Source organism: Cololabis saira, chromosome 3 (assembly GCF_033807715.1).
Source record: "Cololabis saira isolate AMF1-May2022 chromosome 3, fColSai1.1, whole genome shotgun sequence".
Taxonomy (NCBI): Eukaryota; Metazoa; Chordata; class Actinopteri; order Beloniformes; family Belonidae; genus Cololabis; species Cololabis saira.
In genome coordinates, this window is record NC_084589.1 from 52,195,800 (window position 1) to 52,215,996 (window position 20,197).

At 43.8% G+C, this 20,197-nt stretch overlaps 1 protein-coding gene across 1 annotated transcript; it reads left to right on the forward strand.

The window, feature by feature from the left end:
- Nucleotides 1-1,212: 1,212 nt before the first annotated feature.
- Nucleotides 1,213-19,437, forward strand: LOC133440782 (protein NLRC3-like). The gene is made up of 10 exons (XM_061718101.1): nucleotides 1,213-1,548; nucleotides 5,819-5,985; nucleotides 6,121-6,237; nucleotides 6,745-6,823; nucleotides 7,175-7,382; nucleotides 8,534-10,266; nucleotides 10,575-10,741; nucleotides 10,933-11,106; nucleotides 13,990-14,036; nucleotides 16,722-19,437. Exons 1-10 carry the CDS (start codon nucleotides 1,213-1,215, stop codon nucleotides 17,246-17,248), a joined length of 3,555 nt encoding a protein of 1,184 aa, XP_061574085.1. The 3' UTR covers nucleotides 17,249-19,437.
- The last annotated feature ends 760 nt before the right edge of the window (nucleotides 19,438-20,197 follow it).

Here is a 20,197-nt window from a genome sequence, read left to right on the forward strand (position 1 = left end):
TGCTTTTGGGGCTTTTGTCCCCGATACGTTTTTTTTATTTTTCCACAGGTAGACCCATAGCGCATCACGTGGATACAATGTTCCTGCCTACACAAATTGCTGTGTGTAAATGTGATGATCACACTAGCAATCTGATTTTGCCTCTCAATGAAATGTTCAAGCTGACGCAGCTGCAAAAGATACTGCGTCCAAACAACCCTTGTCTCTCAAAGTACGATCTGTCTCCCTGCTACTTCCGTCCTCGGCTGTGACCTCGGTTGAGATTGGTGAATTGTAACTAAGGGCTTTGCACACTGAAATATGGTCCTGGGAGGATGCGGACTGCAGGGTAATTAACAGGGTGTGAATGGGGCCCGACGGCCGGCCATGTCTCCCCAAGAATTTTTTCCCTCACTTTGCTTAATTGACACACGGTTTCATGTGTCAAGGGGTGGGGGATGGTGAGTGAAATACGCAATGGGAGTGAATATGAAGACACAACTCGCCCCCACCAGACAGACGTTTCAACATTTGCAGATGGATTTCATTGAACTTACACCCAGTGAAGGCAAAAAGTTTGTTTTTGGTTATCATTTGCATGTTTTCTAAATGGATTGAAGCTTTTCCCACAACAAGACAGGACTCCGCCGCAGTGGCCAAGGCTTTGATGAACCGGATAATTCCCAGGGATTCCCGGGGGATTCTGGCGAAAAAATCTGTTCAGACAATGGCGCTCCGTTTGTGAGCGCGGCACTGAAACAGGTCGGTGAGTACATGGGCGTAGATATACGACAACATTGCGCCTACCACCCAGCCTAATGTGGTGCTAATGTGGCGTGCCAGAGAAGCAAAAATGGCCTGAGCCCCTTTGAAATCCTGTTTCAAGAGACCTTTAAACAGGGATTGGGCCCGTTTAAGAGGCAGCAGCAAGAAACTGGCCTTTGTGAAGACGAAATGTTACGATATTGTGCAACCTTGTCGTCTGTTTTGTCTGATATCAACAAGCAGGTTAAGGCGGCCCTCCCCAAACTGGCAGAGACGAAACTCCATGACCTCGGAGTGGAGACTACATCGTGGTCAAAGACTTCAGACGTAAACACTGGAAAGCTCGGAGGTGGAACAGACCGTTCCAAGTGCTTCTGGTGACGGAGACAGCAGTCGAGGTTGCAGAGAGACGTACCACGTGGATCCACGCCAGCCACTGCCGACGGGTTCCTGATCCACGCGCACGCCATGCACCTGATCGAGAGGCCACGGCCGTACCATCCCCTTAGGCAGTTCGGATGCGGCCTAAGGGTGGCGACCAGCGTCCTGCTGGTCGTCTCCATAGGGGTGAGGTTGCTTCTGCTGCTGTTGGAGAGCCTGCACGATCACACATCACAGACCAACTGCACGACAATCTCACCTCCCCCTGACCACGATTCTGAGGCGGCACCTACCCCTCTTTGGCTGGTGAGAAGGGCTGCTGTTAACACGACCAACATGACCAACACGGCGTTGCAGCTACAGGACAACATATGGTTCCGTACCATGACCACTGTGAAGAGGCAGCTGACCAACGAGATCGATGTGACACATGTTGTCGGACACCTGAATGAATTGTTGCATTTGCAGGGGAGGTCCTTGTTTCCCATTTCAGGGTGGGAAACTGCACTGTTCAACCTCTTTGCCCCTGAACTGACTATTCTTTTGGGTTTGTGTGTTTTTCTGTGTTTTATTGTGCCATGGGTGAAGAAACTAGTAGCTTCTGCCATTCCCACCGCACCTGGACGGTTTGCCCAGGAGATGGACCACAATGATGAGTGGGTTCCTCCTTCCATGGAGGATCCAGAGCTACTTTAATTTATATTCTGCATTAATCCTTCCTCAGGTTGATGATGTTTTTTTTCATTTATGCTGTTTTGAACTGATTATGAGATGTTATGTCCTGTTGACAGGTTGTGAGGGAATCGAGCATTAGCCCCGTGGTACGGTGGGTTAAAACATGGAGGGTTTTGCCAGGACATGTGGATAATTTTGTCATTTTTTGATTATTATTATTATTATTATTATTATTATTATTATTATTATTATTATTATTATTATTATTATTATTATTATTATTATTATTATTTTACATGTTATCTCATTTTATCCTTGAACTGCATAGTCACACAGTGCCATTTTTTTCTCTTCTCCTTTTCCCTTCATGGACTATTGTGCTGAATGTGATTTGTTTTGGTATTGTTTGAAGTAGATTAGTTTATATTCCATGATGTGTTTTTCCCCTACGGGGGTTTTTTCCTTCCTTATCTATGATAGGGTAGCTAGACAGATTGAGTCTTTTGACTCTCCCCCTTTTTCTAGTGGAGGGAGAGGTTTTGGCTCTTCTGTACCCGTGACCTAAGATCCTCTGTCGGGGTTTCTGTGACTCCCGCGTTGGAGAATGGGTGTGCTAGCGTTTGGCTGGTGCGCGACAGAGCATATTGGTCGCGGGGTAGGTCAGTGCAAAATTTCCTATTTTATTATGGTTTAGCATACAATGCTAAAAGGGGTGGAATGTAATGGAAAATTTTGGTATAACACTGTCTGTTGCCTGTTTTCATTCCTATGCCAAGGTCATGTTCCTTTGACACAGAGCATGGCACGGTTGCCTGGGTGATGGGTGATGTTTTGTCTTTTCCAGCTCCAAACTATAAAATAACCTGTCCCTAATCTTCTTCAGCTCACTCAGGACTGACGGTTTGTGTGACCGGTTGCACTGTGTGGCTCCATTCAATTGAATGTTTGTCCTCTTTTCATAAAATCTTCGAAAGACAGCTGAGGTGTCCTGACATTCTTTTTGAACAACAATTTTTGCCACCACAGTGTCACCCCCTCGATCACTCCACAAGTGGCATTTCTGATGCCACTTGTCCCAACAGCTGGCCGCTGTGGTGGCAAAAATTGTTGTTCAAAAATGAATGTCAGGACACCTCAGCTGTCTTTCTGAAGTTTTAATGAAAAGAGGAAAAACATTCAATGAATGGAGCCACACAGTCCAACCGGTCAGACGAACAGTCAGTCCTGAGTGAGCTGAAAATGTTTAGAGACATGTTATCTTATAGTTGAGAATCTGGGAACTAGAAAATATCGCCAAGGAATGTTCACTTGAAACAGGATCTGTGATCAGAATTTATAAGTACCAAAATTTCCCATTACACCGCTGGATGGACATTGTTGGTAGAAAGACACAGGAGCCCTGTAAATCATGGGATTTATTCTGAACAATGGTGAACCAAAATAAATTAAAGGGGACCTATTATGACAAACACGTTTTCTCTTGCTTTAACAAATATAAAGTGGTCTCCCCTCAGCCTGCCAACTCAGAGAAGGAGGAAAGCAACCAAATTCTGCAGTGTCTGCACAGCCGCCCGGATGAGCCGTCCAGTGTGATGTGGATCTACGAGCCGTTCAGATTCGACGCATTTTCTTTACGTAACCAAAATGCAAACCACGCCCACAACTATAAAAGCGTGTAACTGCATGAGAGCGTCCGACTATCGTGTCACTGCGTGACATTGGACGCTCTCTGTCCATCTCCCTCCAGCAGCTGCCACTTTATTGAGGTTTTTGTAGTGAAATGAGGAGGAATCATAGAGATAACTTCTCATTTCAACTAACTGGATCAGCCGTTCCTTATCCATGACGGTTTCCTACAGCGCTTTCAACCGCGAGCGGCAGGAAACGGCCAGCTCAAAACGGCGCGCTGCGGAGTGCTGCGTCACTGCGGCCAGTTAGGACAGTCCAATAGAAAATAAAGCAATGGAATTGATTTTGTTGCTGATGCTCGCGCGCATCGCATGCAGTTAGGACACGGTAACTCCGCCAGCTGGAGCTTCCACCATTTTTTCGTAGCGGTGTATCACGTCATTCAGGCAGCCAATCAGCACAGAGCCTCATTATCATAGCCCCGCCCACTCAGAATCCTGCATAGATAATGAGGTTAGAGAATGGGAAGATAAAGACATGGCTCAGAGACTGAATTTCTAATTTATTTAGCAAAAACTATCAAAAGCTTGTTTTTAAAACATTCAAGGCCTATTTAAAATAGGAATTAGATGCCATAATAGGTCCCCTTTAATACACCTAAAAATTCTCAGTTAATTTACTGAATAATTTAGTTGAAATTCGTTAACAACCTTCAATATAAATTGTCATTTTAATTTTCAAGTTCAGCCAGATTGTTTATTAGACTCATCCTCCTCCTACCTGTCCCTCCTCCTCCTATCATTCCATTCTCCTCCTCCACAGGTGCAGCTCTGACTCATTCCAGGATCAGTTCATTTGCGTCTCAGTGGGGTTTTTTTCAGACTGCAGAATCTTCATCTTCAACTATTTGGACTGTTTGAAGAAACTGTAAGTTATAACTTTTGTCTTCAGGAACTTTCCTGTTAGTTTCTGCTCCGTCATGGTTGAAGAAGGTTTTCACTGCAGACTTTGATCATTCTTGTGTCTGAACACAAATCTACATGATTGTTAGAGGCCATATTTTTATTGGATTTATTTTTGATCTGTTGTAGTTGTTTTTCATGAATGTAATTTATGTTTAAGAGAATGAATGCTTTTTTTAAGATTCCTTTGGTTTCATATTTGTTCAAACCAGTGACAAGTCACAAAGCAGAATATTGCATTTTTATGGGCTACTGTATGTAGAATAAATATACAGTAACTCAGTGAAAGTTTACAAGTCACTGGACCATTTAGCAACGCTGTCCTTTGACTAGCAAACTTTATTTTATTTATAAAAGTTAAGGATTTGCTTCTGTATTTTGTGTGATTTTTCAGTTTTTGTAGTAAAGATACAAAAGAAGAACTTTGTGTTAAGACCTTTCCTTTCCGTCATCGGTGTGCTGGGTGTAACAAACTTTATGGTCCAAAGCTGGTGAGGCAGCAAAGCTGCTGCTGCTGCACAGATCAGAGACACAGTGCTGATCAGTTGATGATTAGTTCTCTACATCAATAAAACTGTGAGATGTTTTTATTGCCTGGAAAGCTGTCGTCCCCAGCATTAAAGTCAGTTTGGTTCCTGGAAGAAGTTGTTCTTGGGTGCTTGTGTAACTACTGAATATTGCATATCTTCGTCCAGAAGTATTTCTGACTGAACTTCCAATAGCATCACTGTTGACACAGATGCAGACGGGGGTCAGACACAACAGGCTGATTAACTGAAACATTTTTACTGAGAGACGTTAAATAAGTTCCTTCTCTCAGGTCATAAAACCTAATCAAGACACACCCAGCACTCTGGACTCTAAACTCTGTCAATCATCACACCTCATATCACATTTATTACTTGTTTGCACTGGATACGCCATGTTTGTATCTCCTTATCTTTGCCAATTGAACCTTTGTCTCTGCAGATCAATCTCTCCTCTCTTCCTCACATTTACAGTAACACTATTTTCACTATTTTTCTGTTCACAGAATCACATCATTGTTGTTTCACACTTGTTCCACCTAGTTAGAGCATGTTAGTCCTGGTGGACTGGCTTGGTGGGACCCTTTCCAACATTTGAAGGATAAAAAAAAAACAAATAGATAGATAATATAATGTGTGTGTGTGTGATGTGTGTTTCCTCTGCAGATGAAGGTGTGTGTGTGAGCTGATGTGGACGTGAATTCAGCAGAATGGACCAGTGTGAGGACAGAGAGGACGGAGTCCCTCCCTCTAAAACCTCTCTGAGTGGGGAACATGAGAGTCGGAGCAAAGCTCAGTGGTGAGATGAGCATCTCTAACTGTCCCTGACTCTTCTGCATGTCAGAGATCAAGACTCACATCACCAATCATCATTATTACAGGAATCAACCTGGACCTGGACCTGGACCTGGACCTGGACCTGGACCTGGACCCGGACCTGGACCCGGACCTGGACCCGGACCTGGACCCGGACCTGGACCTGAACCCAGCTGTGTGTCCTTGAAGAGCGACCGGTCAAAAGGCTTGGTAATTGACTTTAAAGGAGACCAAGGTTCTGCTGGAAAGAGGTGAGTGTATCCAAACACTGCCAATGATTTATGTTTAATTCCTTTTTAAATAGACTAAATATTTTTGTCTGTATAACTTATTTTTCATATATTGTAAATAGAATATGTACATTTTGAACTTTTGTCTTCTATCAGGGTCCATCAGAAAAGAGACTCTCTGGAACATGAACCCAGCTGTTTGTCCTTGAAGAGCGACCGGTCAAAAGGCTTGGCAATTGACTTTAAAGGAGACCATGGTTCTTCTTCAGAGAGGTGAGATGTGTTTGAATGCATTAAATGTATTTAAATCAGTCCTCATGTTAGGAAATGTCCATGTTTCTCCCTGAGTAGATCATGTAGTCCTGGACCCCTGTGGTCCTCCATCACCTGATGGTGATCTGAGCTTCCTCCTCATAGATCTTCATCTCCTGTAAGGAGCTTTTTCCTCTGGTTGACACATCTGGAGGTATTACCTTCCAGAGGACTGATCCTGATGATGATCCAGAGTTCATCAGCTGCTTTATGTCTCCATCAGTTGTCCATATTCTTGATCTCGTAACTTTCCTTGGAGCAGAAAAGGATCTTGTGAATATATGAATGAGCAGAGCTCTCACTGAGGTCACATGTTCTCGTTGGATCAGCAGGACTAGTAAACCTTCACCACCACCAGTCCTCTGGTGGACTGTCCTCATACAAACAGGACTTCATGGACCTTCAGCTGCTGTTTGTCTCTGTAAGGACAGACATGATGTGAGCTAATTCTTCCTGGTTCCTCCACAGAGTGGACCAGCAGAGCTCAGAGTCCCCCAGAGGTCCGTCTGTCCAGCAGCATCAGACACAGCTGGACTCCATCTTTCAGGTCTGTACATGAACAACAACTGCTTCTCCTTCTGTTGTCCTGATGTTTGTCTCCATGCTGGTCTCTGGAGACCAGTGGACTGTCAGTCTGTCCAACATGGGTCTGATGTTTGTCTCCATGCTGGTCTCTGGAGACCAGTGGACTGTCAGTCTGTCCATCATGGGTCTGATGTTTGTCTCCATGCTGGTCTCTGGAGACCAGTGGACTGTCAGTCTGTCCAACATGGACCTGATGTTTGTCTCCATGCTGGTCTCTGGAGACCAGGGGACTGTCAGTCTGTCCATCATGGGTCTCATGTTTGTCTCTGTGGTTTCAGTCTAATTGTGTCCTTCATGTGGTCTTCTGTTCCAGCTGCTGGAGGACAACATTGTCATGTTTGTGAAGGACGAGCTGAAGAAGATCCAGAAGGGTCTGAGTCCAGATTACCCAGAATCCCTAGAGCATCTGTTGGAGGGTGAGGATGAAGAGCAGAGGAGCAGCAGAGATGCGTTTGTGAAGATCACAGTGAACTTCCTGAGGAGAATGAAGCAGGAAGAGCTGGCTGAGCATCTGCAGAGCAGTAAGAGGATTTCTATGAACATTTAAACTGATGGATAAATGACCCAGAATGCCTCAGGAGATGAACAACATTCACAGATCAGCCACAACATTCGCCCCCACATGGTACCACCCCCCCTAGAGTTGCACCCTCCCTGTACAGGACAGCATAAATATGTTGACCGACCAACACCACAAGATAACCGGAAGATTGTAGTCCTGGTTTTCCTCTTCCAGGAAACCTGCTGAACTCCAGATTGTCTTGATGGTTCTACAGATTATTTGATCATGGGTCCGTTTCACAATGCAGGTTTAGTGAAAACCCTGAGTCTGTTAACCCTGAAATGATTCATAAACAGTAAGCCATAGGCTAATCATCAAAAATAAAACAAATAAAGGCTTGAAATATCTCACTTTGCATGTAGTGGGAAATACTATTTGTTTCACCTTAAGTTGAATTTACTACGAATGAAGTTTTGCAATATATTCAAATTTTCCGACCTCCACCTGTATATGAATAAATAAGAGCATAATACAGGGGTCTCCAACTCCGGTCCTGGATCCACCTATCCAGCATGTTTTAGGTGTCTCCCTGCATGAACACACCTGATTCTAATCAATGGTCGTCATTAACTTGTCAGCAAGGTCCGGACAGTTCTGTTGCTGACACAGCTCATTGTATCATGGTGTGCTGAAGCAGGGAAAGATCTAAAACATGCTGGATAAGTGCTCTCCCGCAGGACCGGAGTTGGAGAACCCTGGCATAATATGTGTCTGTATTGGTTCAATACAGAACGCAACTTTTAATTCCCAATTACGGAACAATTCCGTATTTCAGGGGACGGGTAAGCCTACATAAACCTGTCCTTTGTTTCACAAAGAGAGGTAACTTAAGCTCTCGGTCAGTTACCATAGTAACAGACGCTCTGAATCTAACCTGGTCGGGACCAGGTTTATTTCAACGAATCTCAAGTTTCTCTGCGCCTCCGCCTCTTTCAGAGCCGCACGCACATTTGATTTCCTCATTCATTCAGTCAGCAGGCGAGTTTTGGCGAAGTTCTGCCGTCTGTCATTAAAAACAGAGTCAGTATATTAGAAGTCCATTGTCATGCACCCCAGCCCCCAGCAGACATTATTTCACTACTAATATGATCTTTTTCCATCTTTATTAAGGTACTTTTGCTGTTGAAGTTTGTAAAAAGCGGCTGAAGTCTAAGCTGAAGAAGAAGTCCCAGTGTGTGTTTGAGGGGATTGTTAAAGCAGGAAACCCAACCTTTCTGAAGCAGATCTACACTGAGCTCTACATCACAGAGGGAGGGACTGGAGAGGTCAACGATGAACATGAAGTCAGACAGATTGAAGCAGCATCCAGGAAACCACACAAAGCAGAAACAACCATCAGACAGGAAGACATATTTAAACTCCCACCTGGAAGAGATGAACCAATCAGAACAGTGATGACGAAGGGAGTGGCGGGCATCGGGAAAACAGTCCTAACACAGAAGTTCACTCTGGACTGGGCTGAAGGCAAAGCTAACCAGCACATCCAGTTACTGCTTCCATTCACCTTCAGAGAGCTGAATGTGCTGAAAGAGAGAAAGTTCAGCTTGGTGGAACTTGTTCATCACTTCTTCACTGAAACCAGAGAAATCTGCAGCTTCGAAGAGTTCCAGGTCGTGTTCATCTTTGATGGTCTGGATGAGAGTCGACTTCCTCTGGACTTCCACAACAATGAGGTCCTGACTGATGTTACAGAGTCCACCTCAGTGGATGTGCTGCTGACAAACCTCATCAGGGGGAACCTGATTCCTTCTGCTCGTCTCTGGATCACCACACGACCCGCAGCAGCCAATCAGATCCCTCCTGAGTGTGTCTCCATGGTGACAGAGGTCAGAGGGTTCACTAACCCACAGAAGGAGGAATACTTCAGGAAGAGGTTCAGAGAAGAGGAGCAGACCAGCAGGATCATCTCCCACATCAAGACATCACGGAGCCTCCACATCATGTGCCACATCCCAGTCTTCTGCTGGATCACTGCTACGGTCCTGGAGAAAGTCCTGGAAACCAGAGAGGGAGGGGACCTGCCCAAGACCCTAACTGAGATGTACATCCACTTCCTGGTGGTCCAGGCCAAAGTGAAGAAGGTCAAGTATGATGGAGGAACTGGGACGGATCCACACTGGAGTCCAGAGAGCAGGAAGATGGTGGAGTCTCTGGGAAAACTGGCTTTTGAGCAGCTGCAGAAAGGAAACCTGATCTTCTATGAACCAGACCTGAGAGAGTGTGGCATCGATGTCAGAGAGGCTTCAGTGTACTCAGGAGTGTTCACACAGATCTTTAGAGAGGAGAGCAGCCTGTACCAGGACCACGTCTTCTGCTTTATCCATCTGAGTGTTCAGGAGTTTCTGGCTGCTCTTCATGTCCATCGGACCTTCATCAAGTCTGGAATCAACCTTCTGGAGGAACAAAGAAACACAGAAACTGACCTCTATCAGAGTGCTGTGGACAAGGCCTTACAGAGTCCAAACGGACACCTGGACTTGTTCCTCCGCTTCCTCCTGGGTCTCAAACTGGAAACCAATCAGACTCTCCTACGAGGTCTGCTGGAACCAAAACAAACAAGATCTCAGAAAAATCAGGAAGAAGTTGATTACATCAAGAAGAAGATCAGTGAGGATCTGTCTGCAGAGAAAAGCATCAACCTGTTCCACTGTCTGAATGAACTGAATGCTGGTTCTCTGGTGGAGGAGGTCCAATCGTCCCTGAGGTCAGGACGTCTCTCCACAGATAAACTGTCTTCTGCTCAGTGGTCGGCTCTGGTCTTCATCTTACTGTCATCAGAAGATCTGGAGGTGTTTGACCTGAAGAAATACTCAGCTTCAGAGGAGTTTCTACGGAGGCTGCTGCCGGTGGTCAAAGCCTCCAAGAAAGTTGTGTAAGGACGAACACGGACACATCTGTTTTTATTACAATCACATGTTGTGTTCATGGAGGAAACCAGTTAAATTCACTGTTCAACTAAGTTCAGGTTCATGTGTGACCAGTTCTCATCAATGATTCATCTCAGGAAACTTTACATGCAGAGAAGAGAAATGCAGCGATCACTATGATCAATACTTATTAGTTGAAATAATTACCATTCATTGATATTATATATTCTTCATACTTTTAAATAACCTCATAATTTCCCTTTAATCTCCTCTGCAGGTTGAGTGACTGTAACCTCTCAGAGGACATCTGTCCACTTCTGTCCTCAGTTCTCAGCTCTAAGTCCTCCAGTCTGACAGAACTGGACCTGAGCAACAACCACCTGCAGGATTCAGGACTGAAGAAGCTGTGTCCTGGACTGGAGAGTCCACACTGTCACCTGGAGTCTCTCAGGTCAGAATCCACCAAGTGTTCAACTGTTGACCGTTAGAACTGTGGTTGGTATTGAAGGAATGTTGATGTGTTTCTGTTGATCCTCTGACTTTTCCTTCAGCGCCATCATATGAACATGAGGACGAGTCAGCTTTAGTCTCAGAGCAGTTCTCTCAGAGTCTCTGCATGTGTGTTGTGTTGTGTATCTGCAGGCTGTCAGGCTGTCTGATCTCAGAGAAAGGCTGTGCTTCTCTGGTCTCAGCTCTGACCTCCAACCCCTCCCACCTGAGAGAGCTGGACCTGAGCTACAACCATCCAGGAGAGTCAGCAGTGAAGCTTTTGTCTGCTGGACTGGAGGATCCCCGCTGGAGACTGGACACTCTCAGGTATGAAGACAGAAGGACATCAGTGTGATGGACTTTTCTTCGTGTTGTTGTGAACATCATCTTTGTGGCTCTCTGGATTTTGTTGTGGCTGTTTTTATTAATTGCACAAAGTAAAATACAGATACCTGCACCCGACATGTGAATGCTAGTCTTCTTAGAGGAAGGTATACATTACAAAAGAGATGTGACCCTGAGATGGGACAATTTTTATTAATTGCACAGAAGAAAATACAGATCCTTAACAAAATACAACATCGGTGAGCTCGAGAGTAACAAAGTTTATTTTAGCTGATGTGAAATCAAGAGAGTCAACATGCAGCATACAGGCTGGACAGTTGAGTCTGAGGCAATATGCTGTCACACTTCTTTTATAGGGGAATGGGTAGGATCTGACAGGTTATTGGAAGTTGGTTAGATGAAAGACAGGAAACCTGTCAGGTCATTCGAAGGACCCTGTGGCCCCCTGCACCCAACATGTGGATGCTGATCCTCTTAGAGGAAGGTATACATTAAAGAAAATGCATACATGTAAATACTAGCAAGACAGTTTTAGATCCAACACAAACAAGTCAGGCAGTAATTTGGTTATTCATTTATTTATGACCACAAAATTTAAACAATTTCAGCAAGTTGAACAAAAACGTTGCAGTAAATAGTGATAATATAACTGAAATATTTAGCTCAGGATACCATCAGTTTACACGCTCTAACAAAAATGAAATTACTCAGCGATTTAGCCTGGCATACTGGATGCGCTGGTATGGGTAGATTGAAAGAAAGACACTACATTAACAAGGAAATACATATTGTACTGTGCGCATACCGTAGATGACCAAATAGTCGCCCGCGCGCAAATACGCGCCTGTGCTCTAATAGCCGCCGGGGTCCGAGCCCATTTGGCATAATAAACGCCGGTTCAATTAAACGCCCGGGCGACTACCGGTAATAACCTGGTAATAACACTGTATTTGCATTGTATTGTGTACAGTATCGTTCATACTGCTCTGATCAGCTCCGTGTGTCGCCGTTACGCAGACAAACTGTCTTTGTATCAGAGCATGTGAGCGGAGGGAAGCGGCGAGGGGATTCTTTATTATTTTTAATTTAATTTTTTTATATATTAAAATCCCAAAATATCTGTACCGTTTCTGATTGGGTGTGTGCACTGCGAATCATTTTTAGACACAACAAAGAACGCGTACCGCAAAAGTTGTGTCTCGGTGGAGGAACCCGGCGTCCAGCAAAATGAGAAGAGAAAAAAGAGTTCAGCAGACAGCGCACACACTGAAGGCTGATTTATGGTTCCGCGTTACACCAACGCAGAGCCTACGGCGTAGGGGACGCGGCGACACGCACCATACGTGGAAATGCGCTCTTTTTTTTTGCTATTAAAACATGATTTGTAATGTGAATTTGCAAAACTTAAACTACAAATAATAGTTTTTGACGTAACATCAGAGATTGTGCATGCTCTCCGTGAAAGGATGAGTCAAATCGGGTCGCAGCTGCTTCAGCTGTGATTCCTTCACGAGGACCGACCAGGATTTCAAACACGCTTGATTTTCTTGCGAGCTCACGATTTGTGATCGGGAGCTCGTCGTGAGGTGTTGTGTACAGTGTGTACAATTTTAGTTCCAGTGGTACTATGGTGATCTCATATGTTCTTTTTAAGTAATGGTCTGGTGCTGCTCATTGCAAAAATAAATTGTAGCCTGGTGCAAATACCCGCCTGGTTCTTATAAACGCCTGGGGTCCAAGGGGATTTAGCATATTAAACGCCCGGGCTACTAAATGGTCATCTACGGTATTTAAATTGTGTTCTTTGTTGAATTTTATGCTCCTTTATATAAGCTACCACTTTTTTTTCAAACATCCGTAGGATGATCATTCCCAAACTTATAATACCGGTACGTAACATTTTGATCTGACGTGTTTCCGGTTTCTGCTAAGTGCTGTCCCAATTTTAGTTCTACTATTTGGAGCCCTCACACCCTCTCACACTTGATCACTTCCAGCTGACATCTGTGAGGGTTCAGGGCTTGAGGGTTTACGGCGGAGATTGGAATTCAGGGAGGGTCAGTCAAGGTTATGAGTGCGTGGAGACAAAGAGGAGGAAGTGATCTTCAGGCCTCTATTCATAAGGTGGGAGGTAACAATACAGATACCCTGAGCCACCACTGGGTGCATCCTCCTAGTGGAGAGGAGGGAACATGAACTGGCACTTACTGTTTTATACACCCCTCTTCTATTCCTGTTCCTTACAAGCTGTTGGCCTTTTGTTACAAACCATATCATGTCTGAATGTTTTCCATGACACTTTGATCAGAGATCTTTGAGCAGATGGAGCTGCTGCAGCTCATCTGGTGCTGCAGCAGAGCTGATAGATGCAGTTCAAAACTCTGAGCCGTTCTTGACCCAGTAAACATCCCAGAACCACAGCAGGGTGGTTTTCAGGCAGTTATCACAAGGCAAGGCAAGGCAAATTTACTTATATAGCACAATTCAACACAAGGTAATTCAAAGTGCTTTACATTGACATTAAAAGCGGCAAGACATAATAACAAATAGGTAAGAATAAGAAAAGAAGTAAAATAATAAAAAGCACAAGCTGTGCTGTTAATCACAGCACAATAACAGCTGCACCTTCACTCATCCATGACACGGTCTCCTCCTGCTGCTGATTCAGTAGAGATGAAACCAGATGAAAAGAATGTTTTCAAACTGTGCTGGAACGTGACGACCACAGGACAGGACTTCAGAGATGCTGCATTCAAGTGCATCTGTCCAAGTATTGGACTGTTCCTTCATCAGTGTGTGAGAGCCATGTAATGTCCATGTTTGCTGAAAGAGACTGAGCTGGTCTGACCCCCCTCCTCCTTTCAGGGTGGAGCCTGCTGGACAACGATGGTTGACACCAGGTCTGAGGAAGTGTAAGTGTGTTTTTATTTCATTCACACATTCAACCATCTTCTCACTGACATGTCACTCATTCATAGGGTCGGCGTCATGGGGGGTCATTCGCAGGCCATGCCCCCCCAAATGAGTTATTGTGCCCCCCCACAAGCAGGCCAAGCCTTTGTACCAAACTTTGTATTTTATTGATTACTTATCTTATTGAACGTGATATCATACTTCATAAATTACATTTAATTAAAACCCGTGCTTATTAATCACAAAACACAGGTTAAACATCATGACCAAATCCGCTCCGACCCGGTGTGTCAGTATCAGCGCAGACAGACTGCAGCTTCGCCTGAATTATGGTTCCGCGTTAAATCGACGGCGTAGCCGGCGGCGTAGGGTCGCGGTGCGGTGTGCGTCGCTGCGTACCCTACGCCATCGGTTCTGCGTTGGTGTGACGCGGAACCATAAATCAGCCAATCAGGGAGCAAGGGGTTGGGGGAGCTGGGTTGATGTTGATCCGCGGACAAAACTTATTAAGGAGCATCAAACTTACTCTTATCTACGCGGAAATAACACTAAAATATAAAGAAGGCTTCCCAAAGTGTGATCTATGGTGAAATAGGAAAATTAAGATGTGCAACTCTTCTAAAGGTGAGACGTGCATTTAATTGACTTCATGGCGCCAGCCTTGGCGTTTATTATTACGCAAATGTGGAATGTTTGGGTCTGTCTAATTTCGTCAAATTAAATTTGGAGATTCACCGTTCACATTTTTATGTGTATGCGTTGTATGAGAGAGAGATGGAGAGGGCGAGGGAGGGAGGGAGAGACGTGGCCTGTACGTCGTTGTTTTTTGTTTTTTTGCAGTTTGGGTGCACAATACACTTGTGTGTGTGTGTATTAAAAAGAGATTTTGCAGTATGTTGTGTAATTGAAACTGGTTTGCTGTGATCGTTGATGGCAAACTCATATTAAGCATTTACATCATATTGCGTTCTTGAACGGCAGTTTGTGCCCCCCCGCTGGTTATAATGTGCCCCCCAATTAGATCTGTTCTGCCGCCGACTCTGCTCATTCATGAGTCCATCAATGATGAATAGGTCTGGCTTTATATCTGATTGGCAAAATTTTCGTGAACAAAGGAATTATGTAACTAAACTCAATAAAAAGAAGAAGAAAAGAGTATAATAAATCTAGGATTGATGATATAAAATATGATGGAAAGAAGCTCTGGAACACTTTAAATAACATCATGGGAAGGAAGAACAATGCCACTCCATCATTTATTGAAGCTGAAGGGCGTTTTCTAACTAAACCAATAGACATAGCCAATCATCTCAATAATTACTTTATAGAAAAAGTCAGTAATCTGACTAAGGAAATACCAACAGTTTGCAGTAAACCATCATATACATGTATACAATATATAATAATGAAAAACAAGAACTGCACTTTTGAATTTTGTAAGGTGAGACTAGAAGAAGTGCAGAAACTACTATTATCCATACAGGCAGAGAAGCCACTTGGAACTGACAATTTAGATGGAAAGCTATTGAAATTTGCTGCCAGTATATTTATAACCGTTCCCAAAGTATATTTGATTGGTTTACTGCTAATAAACTTGTTCTAAATATTCCTAAAACGAAGAGCATTTTATTTGGGTCAAAACACACTTTGACATCTAGTCCCCAGATGGATTTAATCCTCCATAATATGGTTGTTGAGCAAGTACTGGAAACTAAACTCCTTGGGGTAACCCTAGACTGCAACTTGACGTGGTCAAAGCACACAGATATATGAGCTCAAAAGATGGGGAGAAACATTTCCATAGTTAAGAGATGCTCTCATTTCTTAACAACAAAGTTGAAAAAATTAGTTCTGCAGACACTGGTACTGTCACAATTGGATTACTGTGCGATGGTGTGGTCGGGAACATCGAAAACTAATTTAGGGAAGCTACAACGGGCTCAGAACAGAGCAGCTCGTGTTTTGCTCTTGATTGCACGTTAAGATCTAACATTAATGGCATGCATGTTCAACTTGGCTGGCTGAAAGTAGATGCAAGGTTAAAATCATCCCTAATCTCCTTTGTGAGAGACATTTATCATCTGAAAATCCCTGATTGTCTATATGAACAACTTACACTCAGTGCTGACACACACTCATATCCTACCAGACAAGCAGTTAGTGGTAAATACTGTGTTCCAAAAGCAAAAAAAAACAACACTCAGGCTGACGGGACACAGGTGTGGCCCGTCAGCCTGAGTGGCTGCACCTCCTCCACCCTGCCACAGTAGTGTAACCATAAATTATTTATTTATGGTGTGTCTTGCTGTATCTGAGTGTGTTTTTTGACACTGTATATGTGTGATGATCCCCCACAAAATCACATGTCACTATATCTGATTGAATGTTAAGACTATGCTTTGCTGCTATTTGCTTGCTAAATGATTTGCTAAATTTGCTGATTTGCTAATGGCTGGTACTTTTACAGACTGTACGTTGTCTATGTAAATCTTTTTGTGATGTTTGTTATTTCTGAACTGTATTCTTATTTTTTATTTTTATCATATTATTTTATTGTTTTATTGATCGGACCCCAGGAAGGGTAGTTGATGTAAACTACATCAGCTAATGGGGATCCAAATAAAATCAAATCAAAATCAATGACAGATCAATAATAACTGCAGCTGGGTTGTTTATTCCATCAGATTCCTGTCAACTCGCCATCGACACAAACACAGTCAACAACAACATCAAACTGTCTGACAACAACAGGAAGATGATGTGTGGGAAGGAGGATCAGTCATATCCTGGTCATCCAGACAGGTTTGATTCCTGGTGTCAGCTGCTGTGTAGAGAAGTTCTGACGGGTCGCTGTTACTGGGAGGTCCAGAGGAGAGGGGCAGTTTCTGTATCAGTGAGTTACAGAAGAATCAGCAGGAAAGGAAACTCTAAAGACTGTTTGTTTGGAAGGAACAATCATTCCTGGAGTCTGGAATGTTATGATGGTGGTCGGTACCGTGTCTGTCACAATAACACTGTAACATCTTCCTCCTCCTCTTCCTCAGTGTCTGACAGAGTAGCAGTGTATGTGGACGTTCCTGCTGGAACTCTGTCCTTCTACAGCGTTTCCTCAGACAGACGGATCCACCTCCACACCTTCAACACCACATTCACTGAACCTCTCTATCCTGGGTTCTGGTTCTGGCCTGGTTCTTCAGTGTCTCTGTGTTGAGTTCAGTCTCAAGAGTCTCCTCCTGGGAAAAAAAGGCATCTTCACACTGTGTATAAGTACACAGTGAGAAAGTGCAAAAAACACCTCAGCACAGAAAGCACATGACAATTTTACATCAACTTCACAAGACTTATAGCCAGGAAGGCATTGAAAAATAGGGAGGTGTGGTTATCAGCAAATGTATGTGTGGCGGTGAGTCCATGAACACGCTCAGAGCTGCCTCAGCCAAAGTCCTTGGTGTTATCAGACCGCTCGGTCAGTTCCGAAAACTGGTCTGCGGGTGATCTGGAGGGGGAAGGGTTATTCCGGGGCAGAGTCACCTTGTTTACATTCCTCCAGGGAGATTGTGACTACAGCAATCAGCCAAACCGCTGTGTCGAGGCCAGATTATAGAATCAACAATTTTTATTGAAAAAACAGGCAGAGCAGTAATTTTCCGTCAACCTTAAGTCTCTGGTTCCTCAATGGCGACTCCAAACAGACGAATTTGTGATCAATTCCCGCCAAGCCGAGCTTCCAACTTTTCCAAGTTCTTTTCCATCTTGCCAATGAGCTCGAAGACCGCCGCTAGCCTGCAAAAGCCTGCATCCAGCTTGCGGCCTTGCTCCAACAGCGTTAAAGTCAGAGTGTTAGTCGCAGCGCTTATCCCTTCAGTCACGTCAGGCAGCTCGGAGAGGGCCAATGCAGCTGTCACCGACTTCCGCGTTTGTCGATAGACGAGGAATCCCCCCGCTCCAAGTAGGAGAAATCCTGCTATCATAAATGCAATTATGAAGGCTTCTTCAACGTCCTCGACAGACAGGATCTTGATACATAAAGGCTTCCACTCTTTCCAAGAATCCATTATATATCCAGAAAAGAATGTCCCGTCGGGGCAAGAGGGCTCCCTCACCCCCTCACTTCTTGTCGCAAAAATTTGGTCGATTGGGCTGAGAGACCAGTTAATCAATTCCATGATTGTAGAGCTTCGAAGGAGTGAAAAGAAAAGACTCTGAAGACGAGACAGGACAAAAAGCAGTAGCAGGGCAGATAGCTAAGGGAGAGGGAGCAGAGAAGCGTCCGCCTTCGCTGAGAGCCGGAAGAGAACAGCAGCATGTTGTTTCTCTGCAGCTCAGTTCAGCTGAAATCTTTAACTTCATGTCAGCTACAGTTAGTTTGCTGCACATGTGACCAACTGTGATATTAGAGAGGAATCACTGAGCTGCAATCAGCCCAGATGAAGTTACAACCCGCCGACAAATCTGAGCACAAGGTTGCTGTGCAGCTAGGGTTCATCCTGGTCTTTATTCATACCCACTTCCCAATATTTGATATTCACACATTAAAAGCGCTGCCTCAACATTTCCTCACAATAATTATAAAATTGATTAATCATGCTAGGAAACATATTTCAGCATCAAACCCTTTTTAATCTTAATCCATTTAGTTTGTTCCAATTTTCAAATGATCACTTCTGTAACATTTTAAAAGCAAATCAAGAACATCTTCAAATCAAGTCCCATTTATACGAAACTCAACCACCATAAGACTTTTAGCAAATCATGAAGTCCCACATCTGTAGAAATTATCACGTATAAAAATAATCGCATATTCAAAATCCCCACATTTGTACTAATAATCAAATGTGTAGCACTGGTCTGAAGGTTTACATGACAGAGTGGTTGATTTAAGAGCATCCAGCCACCAGGGGGGGCTGCTGCACTCCATCCCGCTGAGTGCTGCTTATCGTGTAGCAGGAGAAGAGAGACAATGATGAGGAGCTGGATGATGTGGATGAAGCTGTTATATTACTTTGTGTAATGAATCTGATGTTTGTGGTTCAGTGTGCGTCCAGAGAAATGTAAGTTATATTGTTGTTTTTTGGAAGCACTTTTTTGTTGTTATATTTTATAAATCTGCTGGTGAGTATATCCAGCAGTGTTATTTACTTTGCTATTCATTCAAAAGTCATTTGTCATATTATCTGAATGTCACTGATTGTTTTCTTTTTTGCCAATTAAATGTGAAAGTATCTCATGTATATGATGTTCATGTGAGTAACATTATTATTTGGATTGTGTGCTATGGTTAAACAAACGTTTATTGCGGTTTATCAATTTCTATTATTCTTTGGTTTATTCTAGAACCACACACACACACCACATCTGTAAGTGCACTCTCCAGACTGGATTAAAGCACTGTAAAGGAAATTGACCGCTCCCTGCCTCTTCATTTAAGTCTTGACACGTGCGTCATGATTAATATACAGAGAAAGCCCGTGTACAACTGTTAATCATTTAGCCTCCAAAACATATGGTCCTTGGAGACGGATAAGGTAATTACGAAGTAATAATGGCTTATGTTCCCCCAAGTGAAGATGTACGTCCACACCGATGAATGCAACAACCAAAAGTGATGGAAGATTATGAAGGGTACACCCTCCCAAGTTACCCTGCAGGCACCGCCGCTGTGATAGAGGAGACTGAATGGAGGTATAGAGAGGGATTTGCCGAGATGACACCCCTCACACGGCGTTGTGGCCACAATCACCAGGCCGCCCAGTGTAGGTCGAGGGTCCTATGCAAGACATGCAAAGGGAAACACCTCGAGGCCCTGCATGAGGGGAATCTCCGGCCTAGCAGGAATGAGCTCCAGCGGATGCTGTTGATGAGTTTCACAACTTTTGCACATATTGCCTGCTGGTGGATGATACAGTGGTAATGAAGTAACTCAGGAAAGTCTGTCTCACCTCTGCAGTGGACGATGAAGCCTGAATGATGGCCAGTCTGTTGTCACTGACACCAGCTTTTCCAGTGGGACAAATAATAATATATTATAATAATAATAATAATAATAATAATAATAATAATAATAATAATAATAATAATAATAATAATAATAATAATAATAATAATAATAATTAAAGCTGCGAGTAGCATTGATTGGGCTCTCACACTCTTGGCCACCACC

What these genes read in the sequence shown, in the direction of transcription:
- LOC133440782 (XM_061718101.1), top strand. Translation starts at nt 1,213, where the DNA reads ATGCACCTGATCGAGAGGCCACGGCCGTACCATCCCCTTAGGCAGTTC. An exon ending in AGCTGGACTCCATCTTTCAG is followed by an intron (nt 6,824 to 7,174) that starts GTCTGTACATGA and finishes CTTCTGTTCCAG; the next exon opens with CTGCTGGAGGACAACATTGT. An exon ending in AGTTTCTACGGAGGCTGCTG is followed by an intron (nt 10,267 to 10,574) that starts CCGGTGGTCAAA and finishes TGCAGGTTGAGT; the next exon opens with GACTGTAACCTCTCAGAGGA.